We start from the raw sequence: 23295 nt of genomic DNA on the forward strand, positions 1-23295 counted from the left end.
ACATGCATGTATCTATTATTCTGGGCGCTTTCCTGCAATAAAGTGGAATTATTTGGCGAATTTTTGTTGCATTACGGTGTAAATGCGTGCTACTAACGCTGTGGGAAATACTTCCATGTATTCAGATGTTCTGATTTAAATGAGATAGCGGCGTACGCGGTCTATAGTGAGGCGATGAACCCGGTTCAAGTGATGCACTCGTGCTTCTTATTTTTCTTTTGACTGCCGCGAGAACTCTTGTATATTGCTTGCTTTGCGCAAGTACGTGCTTGCCTTGCGCAAGAACGTGCCTTTTATATCTGTTATTCACGTGATGGATGGGTTTGTCTGTGTCATACGATTTTGCAGTGAAGTGGGCCTAGCTATTGTGGCGCACTGTCAATTGCCAAGTCTTTTGGATGAGCAACAAAGTATGCCTATACCATGGATATCTTTTAAGCGATAGCATATAAAAGTGAACGGGCTTCCGTCCGTATACGTGCTTCGTGCACCTATGTGGTACTGCTGACGAGTGTCGGATGATACCAACTGTTTTTTCACACCCTGTGAGATTCGCATCATCGAGATCCTGTTGTAGCAGCTGTTCTTTTTTGCCTATGAAACAATTTCGCATGGTATGCCGTCTTTGCACAGATAACTGCATCCCCGAGAATGCCTCACAGTACGCACCATATCCGGGAACCTTACGCGCTCCGATTTTCCGTCTACTGCTCTGGAAGCTTCTTTCTGATGCTTTTGGCAATCGGGAACCACATACTCTTTTCCAGAACAGCCGCCGGAAAACCGCATTGCCAGTCATTTCAGAATTGCAGCCGTTGCCTGTACAAGGACCGTGAGGTCACGTGTCGTCTACGGTGCTCAGGTTTGACGCGTACTATGTGGTATTTTTAGGTGCAGTAAGCGGTATCACAAGGGTAGCCAAACAGCCCATAGAATAACCGGCATCGAACACCGCTTAAAATAGGGGTAAAAAATTTGACGATTTTTACGCTTACTATCCGTCATACTTTTATGCGTAAGGTGTTGACCCTTAGAATATGGGTCAAAAATTTGACGATTTTTTACCCTTAAGAGGACATACCACCCCCCGTTTTCTATGTGAACTTTGCATAGGTTTTGTGGCTGAACTACGAGACAGATCGGAATGCGGAAACTTTCATTGGAAAGGTGACGTCAAGATCTCTTAACTCTGGGAACTGAAATATCGCTCTAGCGTTCTAATTTTTTTTTTACGGACCCCTGAAGGTGGGAACCACTCTGTTTTCTATGTGAACTTTGCGTAGGTTTTGTGGCTGAACTACGAGACAGATCGGAATGCGGAAACTTTCATCGGAAAGGTGACGTCAAGACATCTTAACTCTGGGAACTGAAATATCGCTCTAGCGTTGTAATTTTTTTTTAAAAAAGAAAAAGAAATGAATTTTGTCGCTACAGCTTAAAAAAATCCAAATAAATAAATGAAAGCAAATAAAAACAATCCGCTTCTGAGGTTAACCGGGGACATGTTTCAGGATTCAAATGACGCGTTTTTTGTGTGTTTTTAGCATTCTGTTTTTCCGAAAAAGAATTAAAAGTGAGTACAGGCATGCATCCAAGGCGTTTACCACTGATTCCGGAAGGTGGCGCCGTCCGCTCGCAGCGCCCGAACGTAGTCCGCTCGTAACCATCCGCGTATTGCGCAGCAGCTGATCGGCGTCCGTGGTTTCGGCGGTTCGTCCTGAAGTGACCAATTCGTGGCTAAGTTACGCGTTTTTTTCACTTTCTTGTCCTGTTCATTTGCTCTCTGTCCTTGTGTGTTTTCTGCGTGTTCATAGTATTTACCCATTATGGCTCGAAGTCACGTCTACGGACAACGGAAACGTAAGAAGAAGGACTTTGCGAATTTACGTGGTAGAGGCAGGCATGTGACGGAGCCTGCGGATTTGAGAGATTTTGGTAATGCAGGATGCTCCAGCCGTGCTGTTCCCAGTGATCGTTGCACTTCGACGACTCCACATCGCGCAGATACCCTTGTAGGCTCAACCTTTGGTGGTAGTGTTGTTCCTCAAACTGTAACTGATGCCGGTCGGAATGCTTGTTTCGCTTCGAGCACAAGCGAAATTCGTCCTTCAAATTCGTCATTTGCTGATTCAGCTGAGGTAGATAATGTAGTCCCCTGCAGTTCAGGTTGTGACGAGCTTGCCGGTTCCAGAGCAAGTCCCGTTCCAATCACTGCCGCTGTTACACCCAGTCGATCTTCATCTTTCGATACTGGCAATGTTCACCAGACACAGAGTCAGCGCACAAGCAGTGTGAATGGTCGGCGTATAGTGGAGATTGATCACTTCTTCTCGTCTTTGCAAAGTTTGTCGGTACATAGTCCGTTTGGTTGCGGCCTGGCTGACATGGAAATTGTATCAGAACATCGGCGAGGTCTGTGTAGCTCTTTCAGTTTGAAGTGCAGGATGTGTCTGAGGAAAGATGTAGTCACAACAGAGGCACCAGTTGATCAACTTGTTCAACAACGCATGGACGTCAATTCCTCAGCAGTGAACGGTATCGTGTCTATAGGTTCTGGTTTCTCAGGCCTTCTCGAGCTCCTAGGTGCTCTGGACATACCCGGCATGGCTAGTAGCACGTACAGTAAGTATCAGGATATTGTTGCTAAAGGAATCGACGAAACAGCTTGGGAAGAAATAAGAAAAGCAGGCATTGAGGAAGCTCGGTTAGCTAGGGAGGCTGGGGACGTCGATGCTGACGGTTTTCCTATAATTACGGTCGTTGCGGATGGTGCTTGGTGCAAACGTTCATACAAGAACAAGTACGACGCTCTTTCTGGCTTGGTAAGTAAAAATTTTTATCTACACTTAATAAAGGTGCCCGAAAAAGGAGGATTTATCTTGCACACCGCTTGGCAGACGGGATATACAGGAAGTCTGTGCCCACCATTTGTGGAAAGAACACTATGAGCATTTATTTGGAGGAAAAAGTTGACCCCTCTGGTGCTATTAGTGGCACTGCTGTCTTTTGGTAAACACACTTTCTAGAGTGGTATACATCCTGTGGCATTAATTCGTATGATACGCGTACAAATGCATAATTCCTCGAAACATTGTCATTGGGGGTAGAGTTTTGTGGAATACAATCCTGACATTTTTTCGTTTTTGCAGGCTGTAATTGTTGGGTACCGCACAAAGAAAGTACTGTTCCTAGGCGTCCGGAACAAATTTTGTACACTGTGCGCAAGTTCCAAGGCAGGGTCGAGCCCAAAAAAGCATCTGTGCTTCAAGAACTGGGACAGCAGCTCTACCAGTATGGAGAAGGATATCGTCGTTGAAGGCTTCAGGCGCAGCATTGAGTTGCACGGGGTAAAGTACTTGCAGTTGATCGCTGACGGTGATTCGAGCACATACAAGTCAATTCTTGAAGCTGCACCGTACCAGCATCAGGTAGTTCAGAAGGTAGAATGTCGCAACCACCTTCTTCGAAACTATGTAAGTCGTCTTCGAGATGTTGCTTTGGCAAAGAGAACAACCCCCATTCCCCCATCGTTGAAGAAGCTACTTCTGGATAATGCTGTTCGACTAAGAGTTGGAGTTGCTAGGGCTATTCACTATCGCAAAGAGCAGGCCGAGTTCAGCAAACAAGATCAGATTCGGAACCTGGTGGCTGATATCCGTAATGGGCCACTCCATGTGTTCGGCGACCACGCAAAATGTGCGGGTTACTTTTGCAGTGGTCCAAAAGAAGGGGAAGTCAATCACGTCCCAGAGCTCAGGAAATGCGGACTTTTCAATGAAATCCTTGTAGCGATGAGTCGTTTGGCAAACAATGGTAGCAGCTTGATCCTTGACGTTAACAATAATGCTGCAGAACATTTCAATTCTCTCGTTGCAAAGTTTTCTGGCGGTAAAAGAATAAACTTTTCCCAGAGGGGATCATTCGGAATGCGGGCTTCAGGAGCTGTCGTGTCTTTCAACTCTAAGCAGTACCATCGTGCTCTACATAAGGCAGTGTACAACACCAGCCCTGGGAAGTATGCAAAAATTATGCTGAAGCGTAAAGCAGCTGTTCGTGCTGCTTGCATAAGGCATCGGAGTTCTGGGGCTGCTCGCTGTAAACGTTCACTTGAAGGTGCGCCTTGCAAGCGTGCTTCCAGCGACAACCACTATGGTTCCATAGTGGATGCTCCAGACATGAACCACGATGACTATGTTGAAGCTGCTGCGGCGTACAAGGATTCCCTTGTGCTCTCCCAACCAGATGCAGAGCAGCTCGAGGCTGATACTCGAGGTCAAGAAGGGAGAACTTTGTGGATGCAGGAGAGGCGAAAGCGACTCACCGCTTCTAATTTTGGCAAGGTATGCAAGATGCGAGATGCAACGAGCAGTGCAAGTACTGTTCGTTCCTTGCTCTATGGTCATTTTGACACTGAGGCTCTCCGATATGGTCGCGACACTGAGCCCATTGCAATTGCTAAGCTGCAGGATGAGTTAGGGGTGACTGTTTCACCATGCGGCCTTGTTGTTGATCAGGAGTTTGCATACCTTGCTGCAACACCTGATGGGCTTGTCGGTGACGACACTGTCGTGGAAGTGAAGTGCCCTTATTCGGCTCGGTCCCTTACCCCTGTGGAGGGAGTGCGGGCAAAAAAAATCACCTTTTGCACTATTGATAACTCTGGTAATATTTCGTTGAAGGAAAACCATGACTACCACTATCAGGTGCAGGGACAGCTCCACATCACTCGACGTCAGTTTTGTCTTTTTGTGGTATATTCTGGTGAGGAAATTTTTGTCCAGAAGATCGAGAGAAATGATGGGTTCTGGAGCAAAATGATTGGCCACCTTCAACTGTTCTACTCGCATAGCCTTCTACCGGAGTTGGTTGACCCTCGTCAGTCCCGTGGGCTGCAGCTCAGAGATAACAAGAAGAGTGACCATCAGGTTGCCTCGCTCTGTGATGCCGCCAAAACAACTTCCAATCAGGGCGATTCATCCAGAAAGAGACGGAAGACTGGTAAAGATAACTAACCTGCCGCTGTTCTGTAATTATGGCTAGACTGTGGATTTACGTGTCATTTAGTTTGTGCGGCTCCACCTTTGCCACGTGTTTTAATGCATATTCATCCATTTTGCTTCATAATTTACTGAATGTTTTTCCATATCGACTTTGGCTCAGGCTGCATATCTTCACGTTTGTGTTTCATATTTAAGTTACCTTTTTCCATTTTGACTGTGCATATCTGTGCATATTTTTCAATTTTCCTAAATATTTGTATTAATATATTTCTATGTATAAATCCACACACTAGTCGTGGGATGCTTGTCATATTTTAAACATGGCGTAAGAGTGTGAAATCTGAATCCAGCCATCAGCACGTGAGGATCTAAGTATGAGAATGGTGCACAGTCTCCCAACCGTAGAACCGTCTTCCCCGGCATTGTTGAAACACGTCCACACGTTGATGCTATATGTGTGAGGCCATCATGGTATTCTGCCTTGGCTTGAGTGTATGAAGATATAGCAAAGCTGTCCCCAAACCGTCGTTCTTCCCAGGCATGGTTGAAACACGTCCACACGTTGATGCTATATGTGTGAGGCCATCATGGTATTCTGCCTTGGCTTGAGTGTATGAAGATATAGCAAAGCTGTCCCCAAACCGTCGTTCTTCCCAGGCATGGTTGAAACACGTCCACACGTTGATGCTATATGTGTGAGGCCATCATGGTATTCTGCCTTGGCTTGAGTGTATGAAGATATAGCAAAGCTGTCCCCAAACCGTCGTTCTTCCCAGGCATGGTTGAAACACGTCCACACGTTGATGCTATATGTGTGAGGCCATCATGGTATTCTGCCTTGGCTTGAGTGTATGAAGATATAGCAAAGCTGTCCCCAAACCGTCGTTCTTCCCAGGCATGGTTGAAACACGTCCACACGTTGATGCTATATGTGTGAGGCCATCATGGTATTCTGCCTTGGCTTGAGTGTATGAAGATATAGCAAAGCTGTCCCCAAACCGTCGTTCTTCCCAGGCATGGTTGAAACACGTCCACACGTTGATGCTATATGTGTGAGGCCATCATGGTATTCTGCCTTGGCTTGAGTGTATGAAGATATAGCAAAGCTGTCCCCAAACCGTCGTTCTTCCCAGGCATGGTTGAAACACGTCCACACGTTGATGCTATATGTGTGAGGCCATCATGGTATTCTGCCTTGACTTGAGTGTATGAAAATTGTGGAAAGAAACATGAATGGTATTCCTAGCACTTTTGAAGCTCCACCAGCCTGTTCAGATGTCGACATCCTGAGTATGAATCCATTTTGATATTTTGACAAGGTCGGTAAGTATCATAATTGTGCAGAGCTGTCTCCCAACTGTCGCCAGTTCCCCGCATTGTTGAGCACGAGCAACATCCCAACATGTCGCTCTGCGTTACGTCCTCTTGCCATCTTGCCTTTACTTGGGTGTCATTTCAACATATGAAAATTGCCTTTTCAGATTCAGGTATCCAGTACTACTGCAAATATGATGGCCAGACGCCCAAAGGTCAAACTTCCTAAGTGTTACTGTCTTTATCTGTCATTTGAAAATTTCCCACCCTCTCCCTGATTATGAAGCACCTGCCCTTGCCAGTGTTGTACCTGGTTCAGCATTATGTGGCCAATGATGAATGGTGCCCTGTTGGACATTTTTTTTCCATAAACACACACTCTGAGGCCTTAGCTGCCAACTGACAAGCATGGCAAAAGCAACTATCAGTTGCTACTTCATTGCTCAAAAAGGAAACTCGTTGCTGAGTAACACGTTCCAAGTTTTTACTATTCCCATATTATGAATCTGGCTGTGTCCACCAGGATGCTATATGTTGATGCCGTATGTGCGAGACCTTCATGTCAAAGTGCGCCTACATGCAGCGGACTGTATAGTACTTCATTATGTGTGTATGCCACATCGCCAATGATGAAATGCTGTTGGATACTGTATCCACGAATGAACATTCTGAGGCTACAAGCATGAGCTGATACGCATAAGTAATGCAGAAAACGTGACGATGTATACATGCTGCGTTCTTCAATAAAATATCTCCAATCTACCAATAGTGAACACATGCTACTGATTTCTTTTTAATCTTTCGGGTGCTGGCTGTCTAGGATTTTCTGCTTGCAGGAATCTGTGAACCAGTGGTTACTAACAATGGCTATTGGTCACCTTGACCAGATTTCATCTGAAGAAAAACTTGAGACCGGGGGAACACTGCAAACACATCTGTACGGACCACAATACGAATTTGAGGAGAAATACATTTTTTCCCTTGAAAAGCTTGCTATGAAGCAGAATATATTTTATTAACCAAAACATATCGCACGAGTTGCACCCGTAGGAAAATACCCAGCCATCTCATTCAGGCTACAGTGGGCATCAGTGACTCGCACTCATAGTGGCAAGCAACGCAGTAGTCTTTCAATTTCAAATTTCACACGCATTATCATGCACCACCTCGCTGTGTTTAGAGTTTCTGCTCCAGGAAATATCACGAGGAGGGGGGCATATGTGCCCTGGACCAACTTCTAAGGAAACTACTGGTCTCAGGGTGCCTAGGGTAACGAGCAGACAGCCCAGCCGGAAGCTGGCAGACGACATGGAGCCATTACAAAATCGCCATTGGAATGATGATAGTTGTTTACAAAATTTTATCAGGCAGGTCTTGTGTAAGATGTGGGGCATTTGTACACTAATCATGGGACAAAGTATGCGATGGCAGGAGCAACAGGTTACAAAAAGCTTTGGCTACGTTGCTGCTGCTGACAGAAGTGAGCATAGGATTGGGGATCAGATGACGTGGTTGTTATAATACAGCAGGTAATGGCAGGTAAGCGTTCACCACGGTGAGCGCACAGGCCTGCATGCACTCGTGGGGTGTCCCTTAGCACGACATTCTTCACACGACTCCATTGGCTTGAGTACGATGCCACGACGCGGACCCGGTGCTTTCAGCCATCGTCCATAGCGTTTCACGAGGGCTGTGCGGAGGATGCCTGCTAGGCACGATAACCCCCGTCCCCTCGAAATGTGATAGCCATCCCGTGAAAGCATCCCCTCTTTCACCTCCTTGTTCCTGGTAAAGACCTTGTGCTGGAAAAGATATTTGAACATATATACGGAATGTTTTTGCAAACAGCACTTCACAAAGACAGCAATACAAATAAACCGGAATTCCTGGTAGGCATGTGCCAGTACTTCGTACGCATTTTATTTTCGGAAAAATTGCGCGATAAAAAGCAACTGGAAACTACCTTTGTCATACTTGAATTACAAACAGGTACCGCATCAAGACCATCATCTGTTTGTAATTGTAATTCAAGAACCACAAAGGTAGCCCCAGTTACTTTTTGTCGCACTGTTTTTCCAAAACTAACGAGCATTATAAAATACCTACCATGACCACCAGGAAGTTCCAGAGTTAGCGTTCGAGAAGCGACTACTCACGTCAATGCTCAACACCGTAGCGTCACCGGCACGGACAGCTGGAATCGTGCGCAGCATCGCGTTATATCCCTGAATTGTGCCAGAAAGTTCAGGCCGCCTTGTCTGTGGCATCAGCTTATACAGGAATATATGCTCCGCGTAGCCTTTCGCCACCTCAACGGTATCCTGTGAAAGAAGACAATTCATGGAAATGAATCTTCCCTGGCGTGTCAGAGGAAATGGGTTTTAGCAGCACAGAGATTGAAAGCGTTGCAATCTGTACTTACTGAGACTTCCCGCAAAACAGCTGCGGCACTCTTCCCATCCTGGATATCGTTGCCACCGATATACATGACGATCCAGTCTACTGCTAGGTGCAGTCGATGGATTTTTTCTCTCAGACGGGCCGCTGTAGCTCCGGGATAGCTAAAAGTGACGATTTCCACGTCAGAGTCCACGAACAACCTGTCGCGCGTCATAAACTTCAGCTGGCTACTGCCAACCAACGCACCTTTCATCGTTTACGTTTCTCTGGGATCACAATGCGTGATGCGGCGAACTGCAAAGTCAGTTGAACGCTAAACAAGTAAATCTCCGAAGATGCTGCAAGGGAGAACCATGCGTGCGTCTGTGCCGTGCGCGAGACGCAGTTGGCGCCGTTGCGTAGTCCTCCTCTCCACAGCTGTCTGGTCGTCTGCTCGCTGAGGTGGACGCGACCACCAAGCCTTTGGCAGCCCGCTCGTGCAGACGCGGATGTTCTGTGACGGGGCCCACACAACAAACCCACCGCATGCAAAAATATAAATGAAATCAAATGCGTTTGTGGTGTTTTGCACATTGGTTTAGGGCCTTATGGACCAGCCAAACCAAATATATTGGGATGACCGTGAGGGTGGGGACGTTTGCCACAAGATTTCGCGGCACGCTACCCAAACCCGGATTTATTTGTCATGAGCATTCTGCATTATTCCTAAGAATCCTTCGCTGTAGTGGGACGATCATATGTTTAAACACTAAAAACAACAAATTATTTATCGAGCGGTCAAAAGCTTCCTTTTATGAACTGTATATGCACCGCGGAAAGGATGGAAATTCGCCTGAAATCTCTGACGGTGAAAATGAAATTATAGTTCGATTGCCGCGGAAATAAACACTTTCTTTTATTTTTGAATCGGATAGTCCGCAATTGATACAAACTACACTATGATAAACAGTCGCGTCCGAAATATCGAATATTCAGACAAACAATTCAACACGTCAGCCTGAACAGACTGGAAGACAGGTTGCTTTATCTTGGAATTATGAAATTTTTATCGTGGTTGAGGAAGGCCCGGCTAGCATTAAACCCCATAAAAAAGTAACAATAATACAGTGAAGGAAGTAACAAATTGATACCTGCCGTCTGCACGCACACTGTATCACGAAATTGGCCAAGTCCGGCGGCCATTTACTCAAAATCGCCGCCAAAATTTTGGCACGATTTTCGGGTACGTTATGGAGCTATCCTTCCCGAGAACACAGAAAGAAAATTGGAATGGACAAATGGGACTGGCCATCGGGCCCGCTGCGAGCCTGGGGAACACTTAGAGCAAAGGTGGGTTTGGATAGGGCCTCAGTATGGAAATATTGGTGGGCAGGGCACGGGCCTGAAAATCCGGCCCATGCAGTGCTCTACCCCTTCTCAAGAGGCGAATACAGTGCCAAAATGCGCATGACCTGTGCAAACGTGCTCTGTTTGGTTTGTTTGATAGCTGAAGAAACTCGGGACGGGGGACGAGACAGCCGTTTCTATAGAAAAGCGCTATCACGCATTTTGTTTTCCCAAATGTTCGCGTAAGCCAGACGGACACTTGGTAGTTTGACAAAATGGGCATTTGGACCGTATGACGTGCAACCCATTATTTGAGGGTGAAATCCATACCCGACCCCTAAATCCCCTGACAAGACCCGCCACCCGCGCTCTACCAGAAAATGAAATCCGCACCCAACCGGACCCGACCAGCAGGGGCTGCGGCGCCTTTGTTTACTTATTATTTGGTATGATCTTTTCTCTTCGTTGTTGCTGCTGTAGCCGTTGCTTGTTCGTGGCCGACCCGCCAGCAGTGCTTGTGCCAAAAACGCTGCCCGCAACAGTCTCGCTACCCGCGCGGGTGTCAATAATATCACCCGCAACCGACCCGTTACCCGCGGGAAACTCCAAACCGGGATCCGCACCGCAGGATAGAGCGTGTCGTGCAGAACCCTGCACTACGCCTGAAAACTCCGCACTTCGGCTTTCCTCTTGATCAGCGTCTCACTCTGCTTCACGGAGAGAGCGGTGTCGTGTGTACGCGGTTGCTCCTCTCTGGCTTTGTTGAAGGACGCTCCTGCTGCTGTTCAAACGCGCCCACCACGCCTGTGGGCCCCAACGTGTGTGAGTGCATGTGTGTGGAATTTTGAGTAGCAAGCCGTAGCCATCTGGCTGACATCTCCTAACCCCTATGTAGAAGAAGAACCGAGACCCGACACAAACATTCAGCTGTCGAGTCTCATGAAGTCTGTTGACGTACATGCCGCACCATGTGTTGTCGAATCCGAACCTGGCACGGGCACGTGCGAAAAACGTAAAGCCCGGCCCGACAAGGCCCGCGCAATGCTCTAAAGGGGAGTGCGAAACCCTATCGAAATTTGCTAGCAGTCCTGTGCGAGCGCACCGGCCTTGAGTTCTACTATGAAATAATGGGAGCGCTTTCACGACACCAATCGACAGCAACGAACGTCATGGTTCAACAGCGTAAGTGTCACTGGCAAGAAAAGCAGGGATGTTTTGCAACGGGATGTTGCAGTGTCATATGACCGTCGACAACCCCGCGTCCTTTCTGGATACTGCTGCCTCTGACAAAAATCGCTATTCAGCTCAACTGGAGTCCCCCGATACTCTCAGGGACACGTGATCCTGTGACACCACGAAAACTGAAAACTACGATTACTATATCACGAATAGACACCTCCACGGACAGTCTCTGCGTATCGGGTGAAAAGCTTTAGCCCGCTGCTACCGATCAGAGCAATCTTCATCCACGAGAAAGCGAGGTGGTAACGGCGGTACGCGACAGTCACACGGCATGTTCGAGAAATGCCAGTAAAACGTAAACAGCAAACGCGAGACAACGAAATCCACCGCGCAAAAGCAAATCGGGGAAAGGAGAAAATCTAAAAATAAAGGAAACACAACCCAGCTCATAGGTCTCCGCCTGTCACGTGGGCTTGTCGTGTCCTCCAATCAGAGACGCGATGGACTTCTTACAAAGTCGGAGGAGTGAGGGCCCTCCTCACTCCTCCGACTTGTGGCGCCATCTATCGCAGAAAAAAGTTCATTTTTGAGTTGAGACGTATGTGATATGTCCTCTTAATATCCGGTTTCTTTCTGAGAGTGTACGCTCAACACTTATTCTCAAGATAATATCGTACTTGACACTGTAAGTTCATATAACTATTTGGGTGTTCATATAACTAACAACCTCACATGCGATCTTCACATTAATCATGTATGCTCGAAATCTAACCAGATGCTATAGGCTTCATCAAACGTAACTACTCCAAAGCACCTATCGAACTGAAGCTTCAACTCTACACCACACTAGTTGGCTCTAAAATTGAATACGCGGCGTCTATTTGGGATCCTTACCAGGATCACCTAAAAACGGATTTTAGAATCTGTACAGAACAGGGCTGTTCGCTTCATTTTTTCTGATTACCCCGTCATTCCAGTGTCAGCGAGCTCAAATGTCGCGCTTCTCTACCACCTCTTTCTCTACGCCGTAAACTCTCTCGACTGTTGCTGTTTCATAAAATCTACTATAATGACACTCTTCCCAGGTATTCTCTTTTTTCTCTTCCTCACCGTATATCTAGGTACTTGGATCATCCTGAAAAAGTCCTCATTCCCTTTAGTCGAACTAATCATTTCCAGAACTCATTCGTTCCCAAGACAGCAAGTGACTGGAATGACCTACCTGCAGCCATCGCAGTGGTCTGGGACTCAACACGATTCCGTTCCTTACTGCACGACGTATTTCATGTGTAACTTTGTATTTTTTTTCATTTGCTGCCTTCCACTCCCCTCTGTAATTCCATGTGACTTGAGGGTAAATAAAGAAAGAAAGAAAGTAAGAAAGGTCGAGGTCGCCAATTGGAGAGCAACTTGTTCTCCGCTTTCGCACGAATCCTTGGCACCTCCTGCATTAGCACGACATCCTACCACCCGGCATCTAATGGTTCGTGGAGCCTTTTCACGGCCACATGAAGACCGCCCTCATGGCATCAGAAGACGGCGAGCACTGGGCCGCTAACCTTCCGCTGGTTCTACCCGGCCTACGTGCTGCATTCAAATCCGACCTGGGTTGTAGTCCTGTCGACATGGTGCGCGGCCGCGTCCTTCGCCTTTTTTCGCCTTCGCCTTCGCCTTTCGCGAATTTTTCGCCGACACCCCCCGCCGGCCTGACCCATCCGTGTTTGTTCAACGACTACACCGGTTCTTCCGCACACTGCGCTCGGTGCCCCCATGTTCTTCAACCTCTTACACCCCTTTCGGCCCGCTGGATCTTCCTATGGCGACGCATGTGTTAATCCGCACTGACACCGTCCAGAAGTCCCTGGTTCTTCCAAACTCCGGTCCCCACCCGGTTATCGGACGCTCCGGCAAGAACTACCGCGTCAACGTCAACGGTACCGAAGACACGATCAGCGTGGACCGGCTCAAGCCAGCCTACATTGGAGCACCGCCCCCCTCCGACCTTCTCCGATTGAACCACTGTGACTTCAGCCCTTCAAGGGACCGAAAAGTGAAACATAACCCCCATATTTTGGCCCACCATCCTGCACATTATCATTGTTTGATAACACAGAGAAAGCATTACCTCACAATTCGGAATATTTTTTACGTATAAATATTTTGAAGGTTGCCGGAACATGGACGGTGCTGCCAACGAACGGCAAAAAAGAGTAACTTGGGTTTCAGGTCCAGGGCGTCCGGGATTGGTCAACCTGTACCACGTGACAATTAGTTTGTAGAGAACAAAGTTGACACACATTATCGTTATAGCTAAATGTCATTTTAAAAACGATGTTCACTTCCAGGCATTTGAAGAACATAGTTTCTATACTAATAAAACATTCAGCTACTTCGCCGGCACGACCCGCTGTGCCGTTTGCAAGGTCGTCTGCAAGGCCGTCTGTGTTATCGCGTTTATTGTCTACGCCGTGGGTGGTCATACTGGCCGCGCGAAGCAGAAAGTGAAAGTCTGTGAAAGTAATCAAATCACTTGTCTGTCACTGTTGTGTCTCTTATTTACGTATGCCTGGTGTACGTTGTGGCGTTCGGGGATGCGGAAATCGTTCATCTTCGACGACCTGCGTTTTTTATCACAAGATTCCACAGGACAATGCGCGAAAACGAAAGTGGTTCGAAGCACTCGGCTATGCGATACAGCAGTCGTGTCGTGTGTGCTCAGCCCATTTTGCTGCCGGTGACTACGAAGATGCCGCAGTAGGCGAAGTGCGAAAACGTCTGAAGCAAACTGCCGTTCCGTCACCTGTTATTCTGCTTCGCATTGGTGACGGGCTCAACACAACGTCTCAGGTATGTACAGGTGTCACACATGTATAAATTATAATATAGCGATGATGTATACCATTTAACTTGTGTTACCCTACCTACTGGACATTGTGAACATGAACATTCCGGATTTGAAGTGGCGCCAGACTGCTTCCTAGTATGAAGACATCTCATCATTTGGTCATCTTTTGAAAATTTCTCTTTTGAAATAGTTTTAAAACTGTTTCAGGTCGACTGCAATAATTTCATGGACTAGTGGATGGAACTCACCGTATCGAATGACACTACTGATGCTGCCAGCACACATTGTCCACGTCGACGGACACTGTTTGTGAAGTACGCAGTAAAAAAGACTATTGTCCAGATCTGCACTGCAAGAATTCAGAACCAAATATACTCAGTAAACTTGAACTTTCCTGCTTTGCGGGAAACAACTGTAATCGAGTTCTGTTGCCATCCTCGCCAGCTGATGTCCGACAACACAGGACCTCGACTGACTTCCACTTCTTCTCCAGTGAATAATAAAAAACAGCTGATTGTCACGGGGCACGCGATGACACACAGTCATTCTGCCCGCAGCCTCAAAACGGTAACGATGCCTTTTGTCTGACTCTAGTCCTGTCTCATCATTGGTTATGGGCCCAGGGACGTACATGGATTGAGCGACTGGGAAGATTTGAAGTGGTAAGGCAATATTAACCTTTTGGATTTCTCTGGAATTCTTCGAAGAGGATGGCGGACGACGTAGTGAAGAGTTCTTGCATCGAAAAATTGGACGGAACCAATTATCCTACTTGGAGGTTTAAGATTATGCTTTATTTGAAGACGAATGATTTATGGAGCGCCATCGACAGCTTGCCACCAACGACCGCAGAAGCACGGACCTTGTGGGACAAAAACGACCAAAAGGCGTTGAACATCATCGTCCAAACCCTGTCAACTAGCCAGACTACTTACGTGCTTAATCAAACAACAGCGAAAGGTGCCTGGGACCGCCTAGAAGGAGTCCACAGGGGACGAATTCTGGAAAAGAAGCTAGGCCTTCGACGGGACCTTAACTCTATAAGATGGCGAAAAGAGGAGACTGCTACCCAATACATGCAACGAATTGAATCTTTGGGAGAACAGCTTCGTGGCCTCGGCGACAGTCTTGATGATGCTGAAATCGCCTCCATCGCCATCCAAGGGCTCCCACGAGCATATCAAGGTGTGGCACGAAGTTTTGACGTGTGCTCTGCCTCGGATCTCACACCTGAGAGGATACGATATGCTCTTATAAGAGAAGAACAGCGGCAGACCGCCTCTGACGCTACCGATGAGACCGCCTACAAAGTAAGAGCGAATCACAGGCCAAGGGACGTCGAATCTTTCAAATGCTACAACTGTGGAAGACCGGGTCATATTGCACGAAATTGTTATGCTTATGCAGGACGAGGTCAAACTTCACGAGGAAACATCGCGCCTTTTAAAGGACATGGAAATGCCCGGACTGTTCACCGAGGAGCCTATCAGCCAAAGGCACGGATAGCTAGGCTTGAAGAACAACCCGACACTCCTCGTGATTTCGCCTTGCGAGTCGCTTCATCTCAACCTACATGTGCTGACACTGCCTGGTCACTCGACTCCGGCGCTAGCAGCCACATGACCGGCAGAAAGGATGTCTTACATGACTTCAAGGAGGATACTACCCGCAAAGTTACTCTAGCGGATGGGGCTGAAATTGACTGCGTCGGAACCGGGACAGTCATATTCACTGTCGACAATGAGGGAGTACGCAACACATTGAGAGCGTCTGATGTATTGTACATTCCCAGCATGGTAGATAATCTCGTGTCTGTTTCGAAGTTGACGGATAAAGGTATGGACGTGACTTTTTCCGGCAATACGTGCGATGTATATCTCGGCAGCGACTTCGTATTCGGTGGAACGAAAATCGGCGGAACTTACAAGATGCAAGCGAATGTTGCATTACCTATGGCACAGCAGGCAAGCAGAGCACAAGAAATTGAGACCGTAGGATGGCACCGCCGCATGGCCCATTTGAATCATACTGCACTCCTCTTTATGGCCCAAAATAATATCGTACGTGGATTACCAAGTCTACTTCCTCCGGTGACTGATTGCGAATGCTGTATTTTGGGGAAATTCGCGCGGCACCCATTCAAGCTCACCAACAGCCTGCCAAGGCGGAGAATTCATGACTTGCTTCACATGGACCTGTGCGGGCCTTTCCCGCCTTCATTGGGAGGAAGCAGATATTTTCTAGTCATAATTGACGATTGCAGTAGGAAGATTATCGTCCATTTTTTGAAACACAAGGATGAGGTGCCATCACTCATCCGTACAGCGATTCAACGGGCGGAAACTCAAACTGGGGCAAGAGTACGCACCGTTCGTACTGACAACGGCGGAGAATTTACTGCACATTGGCTCGAAACTTTTCTGAGAGATAAGGGTATCAAGCACGAAAAGACAGTCCCCTACTCCCCGGCACAAAATGGAATAGCTGAGCGCACCAACCGCACACTGCTGGACACTGCCCGGACCTTACTCCAGGATGCGCAATTACCACAGGATTTCTGGGCAGAAGCGGTTAACACGGCAGCATATGTACGAAACAGGTGTAGCAAGCAAGTACTGAAAGGAGGCATCCCCGAGGAAATTTACACAGGACGAAAACAGTCAGTTAGTTACTTCAAGGTTTTCGGATGTACTGCTTACGCCTGGATTCCACCGCCTTCTAGAAACAAGTTGGATGTTAGAAGTTCTCCATGCATATTTCTCGGCTACTCCGGAGACACCAAGGGATACAGGTTATACGATCCTCAGCGTAAGCGAGTTTTCATCAGCAGAGATGTCACGTTCATGGAGCATAAAAGAGGTTCTGACCTTTTGACCTTGGAAGCGGACGATATCGCCCGACATCACCTACGTCCTTCTGTTGTGACCCTACCTGATTTAGATGTGCCAGAAGAACACAGTGACAGCTTTATAAACAACGACGATACCTGGTCCAGTACCCTGACTAACCGTTCGAGCCCGGGCTTAGCTGATCGCTCTGCATATAATGAGGAATCATCCACTAGTACCCCCAATTCTCACTCAACCCCCACATCCGTCAGTGAGCAGATAATACCCGCGATCCAACCGCCGCGTCGGTCGACCAGGGTATCAAGAGCCCCCCAACGTTTGCAAGTTGATCCGACAAAAACGACTTATACTGAGCAGCCCGAGGCTATCCAACAGGCCCAAGAAGTTGGGACTTCTGAGCCGCAGGAGCCTTCCAGCTATCAAGAAGCACAATCGTCGCCAGAGTCCGGAAAGTGGAAGGAAGCAATGGAAGACGAATTACGATCACTGCACGAAGCACGAACATGGATACTTGTCGACAGGAAGCCAGGAATGAAGGTTGTAAAGTCAAAGTGGGTGTACCGGATAAAACGAGATGAAAAAGGAGCAATTCAAAAATATAAAGCTCGCCTCGTTGCAGTCGGTGCTAGTCAAGTTCACGGCATCGATTACTACGAAACGTACTCGCCAGTAGTCAAGTTGGCAAGCTTACGATTGCTACTTGCTCTTGCTAATGAAGAAAGCATGCACTTGCGTCAACTCGACGTCAAGACGGCGTATCTGCATGGTGTTCTCGAAGAGGAGGTATACATGGAACAGCCGCCCGGAAACACAATGCAACCACACAAAGTCTGTAAACTGCACAAATCCATCTATGGCCTGAAACAATCCGGAAGAACGTGGTACCAGACCTTAGACAAAACTCTGCGAGGCCTCGGTTACAGACGACTCGAATCAGATAGATGCGTCTACGTTCTGGAAAACGCGAATGATAAGATCCTCCTGAGCGTTTACGTCGACGATATGCTTATGGCCGCAACTAGTCAGCATGCGTTGGTCAAGGCAATCGGTGACCTGGGGAAAAAGATAGACCTGAAAGACTTAGGAGAGCCGAAATATATTCTAGGCATTGAAGTGAACCACGAAAAGCGTAATCGCTGCATAAAACTGCATCAGCGGAAGTATATCGACGAAATCTTGGAGAAATTCGGAATGGCTTCATGCAAGGAAGTCGGAACGCCGATAGTAAAGGGCTTGGGCACAAAACAAGAACACAACGTCGATCAAGATGGCGTTCACCATGCAAACACGCAGCAACAGTGCACTCCGAGAAACATCCCGTACCAAAACCTTATCGGAAGCTTAATGTATCTAGCCCAAGCAACGAGACCTGACATCGCTTTTGCTACTAGTTATCTCAGCCAATTTAACAACAACTTCACCGAATCACATTGGCAAATGGCTAAACGAGTGCTGCGTTATCTCAATGGAACGAGAAGCACCGGGATCACGTATCGTGCTTCTGGTTCTCAGTGAATAATAAAAAACAGCTGATTGTCACGGGGCACGCGATGACACACAGTCATTCTGCCCGCAGCCTCAAAACGGTAACGATGCCTTTTGTCTGACTCTAGTCCTGTCTCATCAAGTTCGACCATGCGTACTGCAGCACTATCTCTCCAACCACTATGAAGTCTGCATGTAAGAAATGTATACAAGATTAGTGCTCAATGTGATCCACATTTCTTATTACTCTTTTTGCTTGTGTGTGTGTGTGTGTGTGATCCAGGCACTCAAGTTAACATGACAGGAATAGCTGGAAGCTGGTATGCTAAAAATGATGATCAGGATTTGCCAGGAGTGACAGCATTCCTACCTGTGGATTCGTGAATCTAGGTACCTTAATGCTCTTTCGCTCGATGCAGCAGAAAAATGCATGTGAGACAATTGAAAGGGTACAATAGAAACAGAGTGTGTATTGGAGCAGCCCATATCCTTGGTCCTAACTATGCCAAGTTATCCAATTTCGGACGCAAGTCGTTTATTGCTCTCCCGATTCTACCTTCCCCGAGATTATGTGGTTCTACAGGTGTTGCATGGACGATACCTTTTTTTACTCATGCTTTCCGTTTCTTGTTCTGATGAATAATTGTGAGTTTGCAGCCATCATGTTGTCTATGTTGTCATGTATGTTGGTGTGCACTAATGACCTTGTGAACATGCCAAATATTTTTTCTAGCCACAGATTATAACTTCCACCTCTGCACCCTGCCGCGACTGAAGAATGTCGAGTAGTCCTACTTTTGGACGGAAACTACATGAGGTAGTAACATCTAGATTTCTAAAATTTTTGTCAGCAGACATTTGCTGTTTCTGTACAACTTTCATCGTATATTTCTTTTGTCACAATTAGCACACTCTCGAAGAAAAGTTCTCAGCTTCATCTATGTGCTCCATTATTATTCCTGTACCCTTTTCATCAACAGGAGAATACAAAAGCGCCTATATGGTAAAATGTAACTTTCTTGTTAAGCTCGAAGGTGAAAGGCAAAACTGTTTATACTTCTATTTTCTTTTCGTTTTTTTTTAGGTTTTACAGCTCTATGAAGTACATGGAAACATCAGAGGGCAGAAAGTCCTACTCTGTCTTTTGAATTGCTGGACATTAAAAAAGAAAAATACAGAGTTGTGACAAAATGTTGTTTCGGCAAAATATTATTTTGTTCTAATGTTGTTACGAGCTAGATCATGAAAGTCCCACTCTTATATAAAGCGCTGAAATAAATCGAATATACCAGTTTTCCAAGATTAGACCCCGGGTTTGAAAATACACATTCAAGTGGATATATGTTTATAGCATTAGGCGTAAATAATATACCTTCTGGAAGGTATAAAATTACTTTACCTCGAAGCGTTTATACCACAAATGGTATGCGCCCTGGGATAAGCCGTTTATACCCTAAAAGGTACAAACTTTTCTAACAGTGTGTACGTGGGCTGCTCTTTTTGACAGGCGGAATAGCTTCCTAAAATTTATTTCATCTAACTGAAATCTATCTTGACGGTTACGGCTGCGTGGTTCACGGTTCGCAGCTTCCGTTATCTTACAGGCAAAGAAACCTTCCGCCATTTTAGGTAGAAATCCAGCGAACCGGTAGAATGTAGGAAGGGAGTTGCCTCAGGACAGAAGCCGCTGATATTTCGAACAGAGACTGTTCAACAGTCTCTGTTCGAAATATCGGCGGTTTCTGTCGTGAGGCAACTCCCTTCCTTCCGCCATTTTGTTGTTCTCTGTGGGCGCATGCAACGTTAACATCTTTTCACTTGGGTTACCCTCTCGTATAATACCGATCACGGTATGTAGTTTGCCTAAGCCAAAGATTGCTCCACTTTTAACGAAAACGAGGAAGTTACGTCATGCGTCACGAGGAGCAAATCACGGGCCCGCTAGACAGGCTGTGACAGCCTCGTTTCCTCGTTATGCGTGCAACTTGCAACCTGACGTAAGGAGCCATCGATATTTGCAACCAAAATAGGTATCTGGCTGTTTATTGGGCGAAGAATCAAGACGAGACTTCGTTATGAAACAAAGTACCCCTTTCCTGATAACGAATTGTTTCTCGTTCGGCGATGTGAGAAGCGCAGTGAAAGTGTACCATTTTATTTGCGGGTCATTTTATTTTCGTTATTTTATTGTTCTGTTACCTTCTCCGCTTCGCTGTCTTTGCTGACCGTTTGCCTTCCATTTGCTTTCTTTTATTGAAGCTTATGTTTACGCCATTGCTTCTCAGTCTGCATACAACAGCAGAAAGCTGGAGTTGAGGAAACAATAAAGACGTATCCGTGGTACAACCTTATTAACCCTTATACAACACTGGCATCTTGTGCGTCTTGTGCGTGCAGTCCATTAAATTGCATCCGGCAGTTCTTGTATGTCTGCTTGTTATAGTAGTTATTATTTTGTGTGTCGAACATTTTTGTTCATCTCCATATGCCCTATAGATATCGCCGGGAGTGCAGGAAACGTCAATCAGATGTGTGCACAACAAAGCGTCGCTCACTCGTCTCTTTTTGTGCTTTCATGATAAATCCATTTTAATCGATTACATAACGACTCTTTGCTGGAGACTTCGGGTATAAGATGACCGCCAACCGGAAACTCCGTTGTTATTGGTGTGTGCGCTGCGGACTATGTTGCTGGATAACCGTGTCCCTGTTGTTGCGCTAACATTGCTGGCCGCCGTGTTCTGCGCTGGTGAGTCCCGCATATTTCGCTAACATGCACACTGAGGGAGGAATGAATTTGTTAGTAATGCTTTTCCGTGGCTCGCCTCAGGAATGCGGGAGGCAGACCTCCGACTTATCAATTTTCTGTAGCAAGCGTTAAATGCATTGCCTCGCCTCGCCAGGAGCTACCGGGCGAAGGCCAACCCCAACATTTGTTCAGGATCCTGGCCTGCCAAAACAGCTTCCGCTTTGCGTTGCGTGGGGGTTGGAGAACCTGAAAAATAAGTGTAACGTGTGCTATACGTGAGTTTGGGCCTCAGATGCTGTCATGAATAGTGAACATTCTCAACGATGCTTCACGCTGAATTGTAGGCAATAGACGCTCTTTTTCAAAAAGCGGAAAAGCGAGAAGCTCTCTACTGACGGCAGTTTTTGTACAGTCGATCGCATGATATGTAGGATTTCAACGAGTGTTTTGGTTTCGAAAAGAAAAAAAACGTATTTGACCAACCGAGATCCATGCCGATGACCGTCCTGTATGATGTCTGCCCGGGAACACTCCAAGAGAATAATAGAGAAATTTTAGTAATTTCGAGGATTAGATGCATTGCGGTAGTCATTGGTCCCTTTCCAGACTAACTGCACAGAAGCTTATGCGAAACTTAAGAACTGTTTGCAGTGATATAAAGTAAATTTCAAGGTTTGTCGAAATTGCGCAATAATGGCTAGCTGAGGAAGGAGAGACTGCAGTTGTTCACCAATTTACTCAATTTATTTCGTAGGGTGCAGTCGCAGAGATCCACCTGCTGAATTATGAGCGTTGTGCTTGCACTGCTTCTCAAGAAAATTCCTAAAGTTGATTTGGAGCACAGCTTACAGCTTTATTAGTTGTGTTCATAGCATAAGTCCTGATCAGAATACCAGCGGCATGGCCGAGTGGGCTAAGGCGTCCGCTCGTTGGTGGTAACCAAGGTCGTGCTAAAGACTGGGAGGTGGTGGGTTTGAATCCTACCGCCGGCTGTGCTGTCTGAGGTTTTCCCTGGGATTTCCGAAGTCTTTCCAGACGAATGTCGGCAGAGTTCCCCCTGAAGTCGGCCCAGGACGCATACTAACCCCACTCCTTCCTGCTATCCTCTCTCCGTCTGTCCACATCTGTACGTCGCTCATAGCCACAGTTGCTTCGCGGCGCTAACACCCAATCAAGAAAAAAAGAAACCTGATCAGAAAAAAAAATTATATGCAGTTACACTCACAAGGTGTCCGAATTTATTCGTTAGATATTTTTACTTAAAAAATCCAGGAGACGAGCACAGATGCGCGTTCCTTTTTTTTTTTTTCAACATATAACTAGTATAGGGACGTTGTTAAACTCAGACAATGTTAAACTCAGACATGGACCCCTGGGCCCTGCCCCTGAGCCCTGCGCGTATTTTCCCAGCGCGGCGCCAGTGCGGAGGGTTGTCCGCGCGCTTATAACATGCAGAGACATGCAAAGAAGGGTCATACACAAAAAGTACAAGTGAAAATATATTTCTTAATGCCAATTGTAATGCCAATCAAGTTGAGATATGTTTATTAAAGCCAATTGTGCTGGGAATTGTGCCAATTGTGATCAGGTGAAGGAGAAAAACCCAGCCTGTGCGGAGGGTTGTCCACGCGCTTATCGGCGAGGGGAGGGTTGCGTGCGTTTTCCCTCTCACATTTTTTCAGCCTGGGCCAACTTCTTTCGTCATTTTTCAATCTGCGCCGACTTTTTTCGCGACTTTTTTCCAGTGCGCGACAGGCGGCGCTCGGGTGGAGGGCTGCTGCGGTGGGCAGAGCGTGACCGGAGGGTTGCGTGAGCGTTTACTCGCTCACATTTTTCAGCCTAGGCCGACTGCTTTCGTCATTTTTCAATCTGTGTCGATTTCAATCGTAATTTTTTTTCATCTACAACGGGTGTGCAGTAGGCGATTTACATGCAAAGGATAGCCATACACAAAAGTACAAGTGAAAATATATTTATTAAAATCATTAGTGTCGAGAATTATGTTATGACTCTGTGTGAAGGAGAAAAACTTAGCAAAAAATCTGATGCAATAGCTTTGAAGTGGTATTTTATTAGTGATAATCACGCAAGTTTTCAATTAAGCAGAAGTGGTAGCACATTTTAATCAAAGAATATCAATACGAT

At 46.6% G+C, this 23295-nt stretch overlaps 1 protein-coding gene across 2 annotated transcripts in view; it reads left to right on the plus strand.

Annotated features, from left to right (window-relative positions):
• Positions 1-21064: 21064 nt before the first annotated feature.
• LOC135374247 (venom metalloproteinase antarease TserMP_A-like) overlaps positions 21065-23295 on the plus strand; it is a 166985-nt gene continuing 164754 nt past the window's right edge. For both annotated transcript variants that reach the window (XM_064607246.1, XM_064607247.1), the window contains exon 1: positions 21065-21150. In XM_064607246.1, coding sequence (XP_064463316.1) covers positions 21087-21150 — 64 coding nt within the window. In that variant the 5' untranslated portion in view covers positions 21065-21086. The remainder of the gene's footprint in view (positions 21151-23295) is intronic.

The sequence above is a fragment of the Ornithodoros turicata genome, unplaced genomic scaffold, assembly GCF_037126465.1.
Source record: "Ornithodoros turicata isolate Travis unplaced genomic scaffold, ASM3712646v1 Chromosome49, whole genome shotgun sequence".
Taxonomy (NCBI): domain Eukaryota; kingdom Metazoa; phylum Arthropoda; class Arachnida; order Ixodida; family Argasidae; genus Ornithodoros; species Ornithodoros turicata.